This window comes from Rhododendron vialii, chromosome 3a (assembly GCF_030253575.1).
Source record: "Rhododendron vialii isolate Sample 1 chromosome 3a, ASM3025357v1".
Taxonomy (NCBI): Eukaryota; Viridiplantae; Streptophyta; class Magnoliopsida; order Ericales; family Ericaceae; genus Rhododendron; species Rhododendron vialii.
The window spans coordinates 6,964,796-6,978,746 of record NC_080559.1 but is presented as its reverse complement, the minus strand read 5'-3'; the positions used below and the strand labels follow the sequence as shown (position 1 = coordinate 6,978,746).

The 13,951-nt window shown below is 37.0% G+C and overlaps 3 protein-coding genes across 4 annotated transcripts; all 3 read right to left on the bottom strand.

The window, feature by feature from the left end:
• Positions 1 to 1,070: 1,070 nt before the first annotated feature.
• On the bottom strand, positions 1,071 to 2,531 carry LOC131318506 (EG45-like domain containing protein). Its single transcript, XM_058348329.1, has 2 exons — positions 2,330 to 2,531; positions 1,071 to 1,645 (listed from the first exon to the last, which is right to left on the bottom strand). Exons 1-2 carry the CDS (start codon positions 2,439 to 2,441, stop codon positions 1,320 to 1,322), a joined length of 438 nt encoding a protein of 145 aa, XP_058204312.1. The 5' UTR covers positions 2,442 to 2,531; the 3' UTR covers positions 1,071 to 1,319.
• Positions 2,532 to 10,737: 8,206 nt separating this feature from the next.
• LOC131318507 (uncharacterized) lies at positions 10,738 to 11,855 on the bottom strand. Of its 2 annotated transcripts, none has more exons than XM_058348331.1 (2): positions 11,492 to 11,855; positions 10,738 to 10,810 (listed from the first exon to the last, which is right to left on the bottom strand). In XM_058348331.1, the coding sequence occupies exons 1-2, from the start codon at positions 11,819 to 11,821 to the stop codon at positions 10,778 to 10,780; spliced, it is 363 nt and encodes a 120-aa protein (XP_058204314.1). In that variant the 5' UTR covers positions 11,822 to 11,855; the 3' UTR covers positions 10,738 to 10,777. The 2 variants fall into 2 exon arrangements, with proteins under 2 accessions (XP_058204314.1, XP_058204313.1); XM_058348330.1 differs by lacking the exon at positions 10,738 to 10,810 and adding an exon at positions 10,821 to 11,397.
• Positions 11,856 to 11,956: 101 nt separating this feature from the next.
• Positions 11,957 to 13,192, bottom strand: LOC131321081 (protein FAR-RED IMPAIRED RESPONSE 1-like). The gene has a single exon (XM_058352096.1). The coding sequence runs from the start codon at positions 13,190 to 13,192 to the stop codon at positions 11,957 to 11,959; it is 1,236 nt and encodes a 411-aa protein (XP_058208079.1).
• Between the last annotated feature and the right edge of the window lie 759 nt (positions 13,193 to 13,951).

The following is a 13,951-nucleotide window of genomic DNA, read 5'->3' as shown; positions in this document are numbered from 1 at the left end:
AGGAAAAGTGAAGATAAAAGTTGATGTGAAAGGTGTAATAATGATATTTTCTTAATAAGTTGGAGTTACGAAGTGGAACACTTAAAAATGGATGAAGGCAGTATATGATTATGAGATCATGTATGTTTGAAATGGCCATGGTGAAGGTTTCACCGGCGCTTTGTGGTGATAAGACCTATAGCGACGGGTAAGGGTCGTTACAAAGTTTTTTGGTATCAATTGGGACACTTAGTTAAAAAGAGAGTATAGAGAAAATGATTGCTGGTGTTTAATGCTATGGGCATCTCTATACAAATACTCACATGTATGGATTTATGTGTTGTATGCCCGGTTCACCTGAAAAGAAAACATGGTGGGGGTGTGAGCTATCAACATGTTCAGTGAATGCTCTTATCCATAATGAGAGAAGCAATATGATAAGTGCTTAAAAATGAATTAAGCGATAAAATTCAGCTCAACAAATAACTTCCAACTTCTTTTATCAACTCATACTAATTTATAGGCCTTTGGCCTTGTATCAACACCAATATAGTACTCGTTACGCCACTAAGGCAATATACTTTCCTCCACTAAAGCAATACTTGTCAAGCCACTAAGGCTATATTGCTCGCAACACCATCAAGGCCATATTCATAACGTCACTAATGCTATATAGCAATTAATTTCAAGCCAAGCATGATCATCACCATTTATTATTTTTCACAAGCTATACACATTACCATAATCTTCTATAAAAATAGATAAGTACACCCAACTCGAGGTCCAGCTAAAAGGTACCAACACGAACTCACTCCCTACGTGGAGTTGTGGTGCTTGCTGCCGCTTCCGAAGCTTGCATACAACACATAAATCCATACGTGTGAGTATTTGGTTATGAATATTGCCTTAATGGCGTAACGAGTACTATATTGGTGTTAGTACAACCATGGCCAAAGGCCAATAAATTAGTATGAGTTGATAAAAGAAGTGAGAAGTTATTTGCTAAGCTGAATATTGTCGCTTAATTCTTTTTAAAGCACTTATCTTATTAATTCTCTCATTATGGATAAGAGCATTCATTGAGCATGTTGATAGCTCACACTCCCACATTGTTTTCTTTTCAGATACAATTCAAGATATTCCAATCGTATCTCTAATTTCTCGATGTCCTAAGTATTACTAACCAAGACTCCATGGTCAAAATATTAAATTGGATAGCGAGTCTCACAGAGAACAATTAAAAATCTGCAGTCTTGACAACTCCATACCGGAAACTTTAAAATTATTTGAGTATTTGTTTTATGAGGGCCTTTAATGTAACTTCCTAAAACTATAGGGTTTTAGTTGCAAAAGAGAAGAAGAGTTTCTTGGGTATAATTTTTTTTTTCTTGGGTATATTCAATGTTGATTTTTCCAGCATTGGGGTCAGCAATCACGGAGAAAGCTTCTTGAGAAAGATCGACGGTTCCAGCGCAGCCTGGTGGGCAGTAGTCCACAATCTTGACCACAACGCTTTGACCCTTGCAAGGGTGTGGAACACCCTGGTTCGTAGGACCAATGCAACGAACCTTGTACGTCGTCCCGCACGCAGCCCTATTGTTCCATATTGCGTCGCTTGCTGCGGCGATCATGACACCATCGTTTTGATAGCCATAGCATGAAGAAGCTGGAAAAGAGAGAGCACTTTTTTTAACATTGTCTTATTAAATTTTGAAAACCCAATTAGATAACAAAACTACAGTTTAGATTAATTCTATTAAACATTGTAAATATGTGAAATTAACTTCTGAGACAAGTAATGCTAGCACAATATTTTGAATTGGATAATACTGCGCCAAAAAAAAAAAAAATTGACGTGCCTAAGTGGCAACAAATTACTTTTAAAAAAAAAAAAAAAACATCAAAGTGCCTTTCAATAATAAAAAAAGCCCTGACATATTTGCTCTCCCGAAAATTCGGATTATTGTATGCAAAAGAATAGCAGTTATTTCACTTATAATTGTTCCATTTTGCAAATCCTACGGATTTCACATCTGTAGAGAAATTAGCAAAATCGCAATACATACAGCGTGCAAAAGAAGTGAGATTTTAATTTGATTTTCCAAATGTGTAACTTACTACAAAAAACAATACTAGCTAAGTATAACATATATTCATATCCTATAGTTTAGATCTCCAATTAATTACTATCATAATATCAATGTTCTATTTTTGGTGACACTATCCCCGAGACCCCTGCGACACCGGAAAACCCCAATAGTCAGCTAAGTGTAATCCAAAACTAAATCAGACTTCACCAACTCAACAATCGAAATATATGTATTTGATAGTATAACACTTATAAACTTACGAACGTATGGTGGTGTGTAATATGTAGCAGTCCCTGTAGCCGCATATGCAACATGGGTAAGGCAGAATATCGCGATGCCCACAATTGTCAAAACTCGCATTCCAGCATCCATAGCTCTTTTTGTTTTTTCAAATCTCTCCCACCTAAAGACCTCAAAAAAACTTCTTTGTTCTGTGCCCTAAGTGAACAAAATGGCTGTCCCTTTTATATCTATAAAATGTACCAACAAACAATAATGCTATCTGCACATACTCCGCACACAAATCTTGCACAGCAAATGAGGTGGCTGGCTGAGTTGGGAAAAAAAGGGGCCCCCCTCGCTGTCATTTTGCATTAAAAAACGGTCCCAAATTTTTAATCGAAAAAATAGAAGCTAAAACAAAATCTTTCAAATTTCTTCACAGGAGAAATCTGGAAGAGACTCTGTTTTAGCTTCCATTTTAGGAAAAAATAATTCACAGGAGAAAATAATTTATTGTGAATCCCGTATGTCCTGACCGGAGAGAGAATAAGTTGACGTGCTCGTAAGTTGGTATAGACATCCCTGATCGTCGAACAAAGAGAAAACGTTGGAAAATTAGGAATGGGACGACATCAAAGCTCACGAGTCATGTTCCCTTTTGGCAGAAGTCAAGGGGAAACTCCCTATGCCAATAACACAACTCTTTCCACAAGTTATGCCTCCTTTTTCTTTTATGTCTCATTTGTGTCAACTTTGCCAGTTCTACCCTCTTATGTGATCGTAAGTTGGTACAGACACCCCTAATCATAAAACAAAGAGAAAACGTTGGAAAATTAGGAATGGGACGACATCAAAGCTCACGAGTCATGTTCCCTTGGGCAGAAATCAAGGGGAAACTACCTATATGCCAATAACACAACTCCTTCCACAAGTTATGCCTCCTTCTTTTATGTCTCATAACACAACTCTTTTATACCCTTTGACACGTTCAAACAAAAAAGATATGAGCCATAACAAACTGTTGGACTTGAGTTTGGAGACCCCACTAGTGCCAAGGGCAGAATCAGGAATTCAAAACGCCATGGGCTGATAAAAAAATTAATAAACTAATATCATAACTACTAAAGAGTAAGGCTGAAAACATGCTGATTACTCTTGCAACAATTTCTACCAAATTCTTGAAATGATTTTTTTTAATTTTTTACAAACAAGTGTTCATGGTAGTTTATGCGTACATCAACTAATTCTAAGGAACCATAAATCCAAGGGGCGCTATTAGATTTTTCACTATATGGCAAATAGTTAAAATAAAGCGAATTCCTTTTGGAGAGGATGTGAAAAAAAAATCATCAATAAATAGTAAATGAGAGTGCCTATGACTTGTTCGAAACATGGTAGCAGCAGTCAAGGCCCAGTTTTGAAACTATATTAGAGTTGTGATATGCATTGGGGAATAAGTGCATTGAACGACAGAGAACCATTTATTATCGTGATGAGATCCGAGTTGTTGAATGCACGATTCAACGGCTCTCGTGTTGTGCACAACACGCATGCTGTGTGCACAAGTTCACAGCATCCATGCCCCCGGGTTCAATAGATAGAATAAGGATGTGCGTATGAGTGGGGCATAGAAACATTCACAAATCACAAGTGGAGGAGACCCACTTATTAATGACAAATCGATCTCTCTATTGGTATTAATCTTTTTTTTTTTTTTTTGCATTTGTTAGTTTTGTGCCAAATTTTTATAAATTATTAATTTGTCTTGACAAGAGGAATATTTGGGTAAAAGTAAAAAAAAATTACTTTTCCGATTTCTCTCGCCGAGACAAATCAATAATCCAAAAAAATTTGGCGTGAAACTAACAACTACAAAAGAAAAATCAAATAAGGACAAAACAACTTAATTTTAAATAAGTTTAGGAGAACTCAACTCACCCTAAATTTCAATATCTCCCTGCGCTTGGCTGGGATTTTTGCTACTTTGGAAATATAATTGTGTGCAAGCGTGCCAAAAAAGACTTATAATTATCCTTTTCAGATTTAACTATATAAAAACCAAACTTAATCAGGCAATTGTGATGTCGGTTCAATTACCTCAATGAAGAGAATTTTTCCTTTGATTTTCTTGGAATTGAAGATTTTACAATTAGGTGGCTTGTAATTATCCTTTTAAGATTTAACTAAATAAAAACCAAACTTAATCAGGCAATTGTGATGTCGGTTCAATTACCTCAATAAAGAGGATTTTTCCTTTGATTTTCTTCGAATTGAAGATTTTACAGTTAGGTGGGGTTATATAGCTATGAAAAATGCTGATTACTCTTAGCATTTTCCAACAGTTTTTTATGGCTTTCATATCTTTTGATTTGAACGTGTCAAAAGGGATATAGAACTAGTGAAGTTGACACGAATGAGACATAAAAGAAAAAGGAGGCATAACTTGTGGAAAGAGTTGGTTTAAGCATGACTGGTGAGCTTTGATGTCGTCCCATTTCTAATTTAATTTCCAACGTTTTCTCTTTGTTCGGCGATCAGCGATGTCTGGACCAATTTACGAACACATCAATTTATTCTCTCTCCGGTCAGGACTTACGGGATTCACAATAAATTATTTTCTCGCAGCCCAATTTTTCAAAAATCGAATTCAGATTAATTGTACGGAGAATAAATCTACTAACCAACCAGGCAAAGCATCGGTGGCGCTAGTTTTCTAACGTTGTACCGATTACAAGAGTTGATGGGAAGACCATTTTCCAACTTGTACTGGCTCCATTTCAGAAATCTTCTTAAAAAATAAGCAGCTTATTTTATATTTTCAAACTCAAAAATAATGTAAATGAAATTTTTTTTAAATTTTTTTTGCATCGTATAAAAGATCTCGATCTTTTAAACAAGATCCATATTGCATATTTTTAAATTTTAATAAATTAATAATTTTTTAACTTGAAATTATCTTTTTAAAAAATAAAGCTTTTTTTACGTTCTGAAACGGGCCTGATTACTAGAGTTGCTGGGAAGACCATGCGTCGATCAACCCACTAGTCAAGGTCAAGCCAATAAAACCAAAGTAGAACCAAAGATGGGACCCGGGGCCTGTCCTGTCGACTCCTGTGCAGCGAATTTGAGCCGGTACAAGATTTCTCTCGAGATGTAACCGGATTTGGAATTGTTCAATGCATATTTGTGCTAAGTAGGACCGTAAACGAATCGAGCCGAGCTAAATTTTGTCAAGCTCAAGTTTGCCTTATTTACTAAATGAGTCCAAAATTCGAACTCGAGTTCGGCTTGAATTTTAACAAGCCAAGCCTTTATCGAACCAAGCTTGACAAAGTTATGAAAAATCTTCATTTTATATAGCTATGAAAAATGCTGATTACTCTTGCAGCAATTTCTACTAAATTCTTGAAATGATTTTTTCTTAAAATTTTTTGACAAATAAGTGTTCATGACAGTTTATGCGCACATCGACTAATTTTAAGGAACCATAAATCCGAGGGGCGCTATTAGATTTTTCACTATACGGCAAATAGTTAAAATAAAGCAAATTCCTTTTGGAGAGGATGGGAAAAAAAATCATCGAGAAACAGTAAATGAGAGTGCCTACAACTTGTTCAAAACAAGGTAGTAGCAGTCAAGGCCCAGTTTTAAAACTATATTAGAGCTGCAATATGCATTGGGGAATAAGCATAATGAACGACGAAGAACCGTTTATTGTCGAAATGAAATTCGAACTGTCGAATGCACGATTCAACAACTCTCGATACTGTGTGCACAAGTGCAGAGCATCCGTGCCCCCGGGTTCAATAGATAGAATAAGGATGTGCGTATGAGTTGGGGCATAGAAACCATTCACAAATCACAAGTGGAGGAGACCCACTTATTATAGTGACAAATCGATCTCTCTACTGGTATTAATCTTCTTTAAATAGTACGGAGTAAATAATATGAGAGGGACTTGAGCCAAAGAAGTGGGTCCGACAACGCTGCATGTGCTTCCACATAGAGCCAAAAAATTTGGGCAATAATTGTTCCTAGTGGGGCACATCAGTACTTTACGACCGCATGATGGAAATGGAAAGCGAGGAAGAGATAATTTGGAATCAAGGAGTTCATTTTTGTTCGGTTAATTTGGTCCGATTTGGCACTAATTTTACCACTACATTGGTTTACACGGTTTTGAAACCGTGTAATCAAAACTGGACCAAATAACTTCGATGTTGGTCTAGTTAAGCTTATTCGATTTGATCCAATACATTCGGTTTATTCAGCTTAATTTGAGCCGTATATAATAAAGCTCTGAGACAAATACGAATAGATAAAATATTTAATTGAGTCTAGAAACAACTTCCACGCAACCCGTGTGCCTTGACAATTTTCAAAACAAGGGCCCCATAAAATTAGAAACCATAAAATGGCATTAAAAAACTCTGAACTTATGAAGAGACGATTTCTATCTATGTATGCTAAATCCATCAAACCAAATCTTGGAGGTGCTCGTGTCCAAATCTTGGCCGTCTTTCAGTAAACATGATCAGTTGGTTGGTTCGGTGTAAGTTTCTCAAATTGTCCTTCATTTGGAAAATAGCTGAGGTAGCTATTACCCCACTTTGAAAGATCAAGGACAAAAGGTAATCCATCACATTTTTCTCTTTGATTTGTTAGAATTTTATGATCTTTGAAAGACGGATTTGAGGAGTTGTCGGAATTGGCTTGCACTGGTGATAAGGTTTGTGCCTTTTTTTTTTTTTTTTAATAGGTAGGTTTGTGCTTAGTCACATAATCTTTCAAAATGACCAACGCTCGCCCTCTCAATCTTTGCACCCGTGATTTTTAGTTGTTTTGAAAGTTTTTGAGAAACGCTTTTACGCTCGCACACTCGCATGCGCTTTATGTGACTTGGGGTTACGTTTGTGTACAAAAAGGATAATGTGTAATCTCAAAAACCAAAGAAATGAAGCCACGTGTCCCATAATGTAGAAGCATAGGAAAGTGAACGTACATGTATTTTCTCTCTAGAACTAAGAGCATCTCCAACGCATCTTTATTTCGTAAAAATAGAGAAAGGATGGATGTGACATATTCATGATGAGAGGAGATGTTGTACTTTCTGGGAGAATCATGTTCAACAACAAAGTCATGTTAAAAGACGAATGACAATTACCTCGCGAATAACGCATGAATCGTCCGACTATACATCGTTATAAATGGATACGCATATATGTACTGTGTGTATTTAAGTAATTATCTTGCGGTTTGGTTATGGTTATAGTTTGGTTCTGTTTTCAATGCGGTTATCATTTGAAACCAAAACTGGAACTGAACCGGCCAGTTTTTCAAAATGAAAAACGAAAACCACAGTTAAAACCAGCACCAATTGGTTCTTTACTGTTCCGGTAACCAACGATTCGGATGATATTGTCATCTCTATTAGGAAATGAACCAAGGTAGATACTAATACAAAATAAGAATGATGAGTTAGCCATTGAGTTATCTGTTCAGTAGATAAGTAGGTCTTTTTTAGGCATTGGAGATTAAAAAAAAAAACTTTGGTAATTCAGAGCGGTGGCGTAGTTAGAATTTTAGGTCGGTGGGGGCACCACTAAACGTGATCTTAGAATTTGTTATTTTCTACTTATAGTAAACAACCACAATAAGAAAGAAATGAACTTAAATGCTACAATATACATATAGATAATGAGTCTTTATAAAAAACAAATACATAAAAGAGAACTTTTTTGGAAACTTAACAAAGATACTAGATGAGAGGAAAAATGTGTATAGTTTTTGAATTCAAATTGTCACGACCTTTATAATTTGGGGTAAAATTAAAATTATTGAGCTAGTGAGGGCACGGGCACCCACTGGTCTCACTGTGGCTCTGCCATTGACTCAGAGTGTTCGGATTAGCTTACTTTCACCTGATTAATCAATATTTAGGGACTAATCTCAACAGAAAAGTGGCAATCTCATTCTTTAAGTGTGAAGTAAAAATGGTAAAACAGAAAGGATAAAAATAAAGACAAAAATACACACAGCAACCTCATACTTTAATGACTTGTCAAAATGAATAGGATTATATGTTTGACAGGCACACAACCATGCTAAGAACGCCAAATGTTTGTACCTTCCATGAGATTAATGGATGCAATTTTGTATTGGATGGATGATATGGTTTCTTTTTTTTTTTTTTTTAATGAATCTCTTATTTGCACGATATGAATGCGATTTTATGTGTTTTCAGTTTTGCACAATCGGGGCAATGGCAGATTTGTTTTTGTGGTTTGAGTACTGAAGAGTGAAGCCAATTGAGAGAGAAACAATCTCTGAGATCATAACATGGACACAAAATATTTGGTGCGGTAATTATATCAATTAGGTGCATTCACCAATTTAATAAAAAGAAGTTCAAAGGATAATCAAAAACATAAATAATAGATGCAAAAAAGTTCAGTCCCAACAGACTCCAAGCATGATGTCCCACGTATTGCAGACTCCAAGCACAGCAAAACAGCTGCAATAAACACCAAATGCAGCACCCAACAGTTTCAAAAACTTAAATTACCAATTTCGAACACCTGAAACACCATGGGGGTTCCAGAATCAATAAAATTATAGTAAATATAGCATTTGCAGTTAACAATAGATCATTCAAAAAAACATAAATTAAAGATATGAACAAAACGACATTAAAGAGTTAATTTCAACCATTAACCTCAAATTGGTAATCCCTAGAAGAAGTGGTGTTGGGGGGGGGGGGCTGTGGGTGGTAGAATTTAAAAGAGATGATGTGGAAGACAGAAATGGATTTTCGCGAGAGAGATTGGGAAGGTCCACGGTCAGCGTTAATGGAGTTTGGCGTCAATAGAGTAAGCTGGGTTTTTGGTTGGAGGTTTGGATTTGGGAAAAAATGTGCGTTCCGTTTTTTTTCTCTCTCAATTTTCCTAGGTTGTGTTTTGCTTCTATTTTGGAAATCAATAATGCTACCTGCACATACATCAGGAACAGATTAGGAACAGTAGCCAACGTGGCAAAAAAAAGGGGCCCCACCCACCCCCCCTCCCCCTCTCTCTCTCTCTCACTCTCATTTTGAAAGATTCAAAATTTTCAGAATACTGAATAATTTTTGACTCCCAAAATCTTCCAAATCCATTTCTGCTCCATCTCCCCGCACCAGCACCAGAAATCACCGCCACCAACAACTGCAAACCATCCGAGATGCAACCGACCGCCATCCAACGCAAGTGTTCTCTCTCTCTCTCCACCGACGACCCCCACTCCATCACATCTAAATCGCACGACCACTCCAACCATGATGCCGATAACGACCACCACCCTTTCTCCGTCCCCTACTTCCATCGCTCACAAGGCTTCTCTGTCTCTATTTTTCATACAAAGGTTGTGAGGGCGCCGAGCACCTCCACCACGGATTTGTGCAACCACGGCAAACCTGACAGCCACCCAAAACCCCCACCATGGACGGCACGCCAAATCAGTTGTGGTGCGTTTTTCTCTCTTGTGTAAGATCTTAACTTTTGTGGTGCGTTTGTCGCTCTTGTGTAAGATCTTAACTTTTGTTTGGGTCTAAAATTAGGGTTTCTTCTTTAGAAATTGGGGCTTTTTGTAAATTAGGGTTCTAAAAAAATGGGGCATTTCACAAATTTGTGTTTGTTCTTCGCAAATTGGGGCTTTTTACAATGGGATGTGCTGGTCTTTGATTTGAGAAAGAATCCAAAGCAAAGTATGTACTCTATCTTTTTGTAGTCGTAAATGTAATTAGTATCTTTTTGTATTTTAATTTGGATGGGAAATTATGATATTTCTGTCATTTTGGAAGCAAGTTATACCTGTAAACAGAGAACTGCAGACCTTTTTTTTTTTTTTTTCTTTTTGTTCTGTTTTACTGGAGTAGAAAGAAGAGACAAGGAAGATGAAGGCATGCCTTCTTTTTTAGTTCATATTACCAATATTAGGCTCTGTAAATTTGGCCTTTCTCATTTGCAAGTTGTGCAAGGGATTTCGTCTAATTATGGTAGTTGATTTCATGTTTGCAGGAAAAAAGCAAGTCTACGTGAATTGAAGCCTAAGAGAAAGGAGAGCTGGCACTTGCGCAGCTAAAACAATGCCTTTGCTTCAGTAGTGAACATATCTTTCGGAAGTTAGCGAAACCATGAACTAACGAAGTGGAACCTGAATTGTTACTTTGTAGAGTGTAAAGTATATACTAGAGTCAATAGTAAAACTGAAGCAGGCAGGCAGCACTGGATTAAAGTTCACACAAGTGCTTTGTAATGATTTACGAATTAATGGAATGAACTGTCATGAAACTGGTTCTGGTATATATGTTGTTGGAATTCTTGTGTTACTTTCAATTTTGGGGCTATAAGCTTACATTTACAGTCACTTACATGATAATTAGGGAAGCATTGTTTGATTAGGAAGCAATATAAGCGTCATTTTTGCAGAATCCTGTTTGGAGTTGAATGCTATCTATGTGTGTGATACAAGACACATGCCAGCTGTGGATAAACAAAGAGAGTAAACTGTAACTAATAGGCTACTCATACAAAATAAAAGCCAAATTCACATTTTCATTGAGCATCACATTGAACAAACTGAGAGAGTAAATGGCAATTAGGCTACCGATACAACACAAAAGCACAAAAAGCCACATTTCAATTGATCATCAAAGTTACTCAGACGGTTGAGAGAGACTAATTGATCTCACAAGTCACTACCCTCAAAATAAATTTTTTTGTTTCAGGTGGAACTAAACCATGAAACTCACAATTAATGCTGCCATAAGGGTGCCCTTTCTACATATATAAGCTAAGAGAATATATGTATTGCCATTTGCCAAAAGTACAAAAAAGAACAAGTCTTCCATTATAAATCGGTTGAAGCCTTGTCAAGGTCATAGCTCCACATTCCACCGTGCGGTCCAACCAATTGGGATGTCTGAAATTAAAAATCAATTGTCAAGTACGTAACATGTGAAATTTTAGAATGACAAGATAAAAAAAAACATAGGGATACTTGCACTACAATTTATGCTCCCTTGCATGATAACCTCGTTGAGTTCCATAGTGTGAACATTTGGATTATACTACACCGGTAAAAATAAAACATTAGTGTAATTATAAAGCTCACTGATACACATTTTCTAAATATTTTTAATAATTGCAAGTTGAAAGATATACCGTCATGCTCTTCGCATTGCCTCGACTAGCTTTGCCATTCTTGCTTGATTGCTTTATCTTTCGAATAATTTTTTCAATTCTTGGTTGTTTCCTATTTACCGGTGGCCGCCCTTTCCGACGACGTTTAATCGGATCACCCACGGGTATTTTTTTCTCTTCGGAACTTATGATTTCATCTACTATGTCGATTGACATAGGCCTATCGCCTAGGCACTCCTCCTCACAAACTTCATTCTCCACCTCAGCTTCTTGCAACTTGGCCACCACCCTCTTACTCTTCGCCTCGGAATCCATGGCCTTTTCAGCGGCTTTACGGAAAGCAACCAACATATAATCATAGCGACGCCATTCGGGCTTGCTTTCCCAATTTGCATAACTAACCTTCACCATTATGTGACTCCTCCTCACATTTTTACTCCACCTTTGTAGAATGTACTTCTCTGGAACTTCATTCAACTTCTTTCTTTACCAAACCATGACAATATGCTTGCACACAATCCCCTTAGATTCAAACAACCAACAAGTACAATTACTTTCTTTTGACTCCTCATTATAACAAACATGAAAAGTAATGGTTTTCAATATTCCCTTCTCACCAACTTTTATATCTTCTTCAATCTCAAATTTTGAAATGCCATCATCTACCACCTTCATGGAAGTGAAATTGCATGCAATCTTACTGGCTACTTGAGCTTGAAAATCCTTATATTTTGCGATTGTGTATGCATCTTGAAATTGATCTTCAAAACCATAAGGGGACACATTCTTCATTTGTTTGTTGAAACAACGGGCATCTTCCTCGTCTTCTTTTTCCACCTTCTTACGCAAGGCGTTCTCATATTGCTCCATAAATTCCTTTAATGTGGTATTAGAATGTACGTAGCCATCAAAGTAGGCGTTCATGCTTTCACTCCGTTGGGTTGTTGACATCCCCGCCCAAAAAACATCTTTCACAAATGCGGGAGCCCATCGGTGTCTCTCATTGTACAAGCCACTTAGCCACTCGTTGGCCTCTAAGTGATATTTATTGATGAGATTGCCCCAATTTTTCTCAAATTCCTCTTTAGTCAATAAATCATACGCAGCACTAAGGACATCCCATTTAATTGGTTCAGAGTCATCGTAACCTTTCAACTTTTCAAGAACTTTTTTCAATAAATGCCACAAACACCAACGATGCCGTACGTTTGGGAAAACTATACTTATTGCATTTTGCATGGCACGACATTGGTCCGTTATGATGGCATTAGGAGAACACCCGGACATACAAGCAACCCATGTCTTGAACAACCATACAAATGAATCTGTGTCCTCTCGTAATATTAGTCCGCACCCTAACAAGATTGATTGCCGTTGATGATTTACGCCCACGAAAGGAGCAAACGGCATATTCCACTGATTAACCAAATAAGTGGTGTCAAATGTGACCACATCTCCAAATTCCTTGAAAGCTTCTCTACTTCTCCCATCAGCCCAAAAAACATTCTTTAGCCGGTTTTCTTCATCTAGATCAATTGCATAAAAAAATGCTTCATTATCAGTTTTCATCTTAATAAAATACTTGTGCATTGATTCTGCATCCCCTTCCTTAAGTTCTGAACGTCTCACTTTATCGACATAATTCCTTGCATCCTTGGGTAACCATGGCAGGTTGCTAGGCCCCCCTACCTCAATCGTACATGAGGCAATTGTTTGATTCATTTTTATTCCAGCCGAGCGATTCAACTCTATTGTCCTTTTTGCATGTAGTGGGATAACCCGATTGGCTTGTAGATATCAAGCTTTCTTCGGGCACATTTCGTGGTTATGTTTCAGTTCTATTGAATTCAAAAGCCACTTTCCATCGATTTTCAAGGACAAGTTCATTGATGCTTTACAATCTGTTTTGGATGTTGGATGGACTTTGAGTGGGTTCAGTCCCTTGTCCCTTGACTTTCCACCCCTATGACAAGAGTAGGTTATATTCGTCTTTTGTCCATTCCTATGCTTGTTAGAAGTTCTTGTGACCACAACAAAACCTTGCACTTTCGCATATCTACCATAATAGTCACGTGCATCATCTTCTGAATCAAAAAACATACCAACCTTAGGTTCTGGTACCTCCTCCAAATTCTGATCTTCCTCTGAGACCAAGTCCTCACAATCCATTATTGAAATAGCTTTGATATCTTCGTTGATTTCTGGTGATGGGTCTTGAAATTCCATGCTTCTACTATCAAGCAAATAATACAGTGTATTAGACATAATTATTTTTAAACTTGGCATACAAAAGAGGCACATCGATTTGTTTGGTGTCTTGTTATTAGGACAACTAAAAACATAACTAAGACCAACATTTAGGTGTATTAGTTAATTCAACCCCATTTACTTCAATGTATGGGTCATAACCATTACTATTAGAAAACTCCATAATACAGTACCAATTTTAACAATAGTGTTTTCAGGGACCACATCACCAAA

What these genes read in the sequence shown, in the direction of transcription:
- LOC131318506 (XM_058348329.1), bottom strand. Translation starts at nt 2,441, where the DNA reads ATGGATGCTGGAATGCGAGTTTTGACAATTGTGGGCATCGCGATATTC. An exon ending in TTACACACCACCATACGTTC is followed by an intron (nt 1,646 to 2,329) that starts GTAAGTTTATAA and finishes TCTCTTTTCCAG; the next exon opens with CTTCTTCATGCTATGGCTAT.
- LOC131318507 (XM_058348330.1), bottom strand. Translation starts at nt 11,821, where the DNA reads ATGTTGGTTGCTTTCCGTAAAGCCGCTGAAAAGGCCATGGATTCCGAG. An exon ending in GCAATGCGAAGAGCATGACG is followed by an intron (nt 11,398 to 11,491) that starts GTATATCTTTCA and finishes TTACCGGTGTAG; the next exon opens with TATAATCCAAATGTTCACAC.
- LOC131321081 (XM_058352096.1), bottom strand. Translation starts at nt 13,192, where the DNA reads ATGAATCAAACAATTGCCTCATGTACGATTGAGGTAGGGGGGCCTAGC.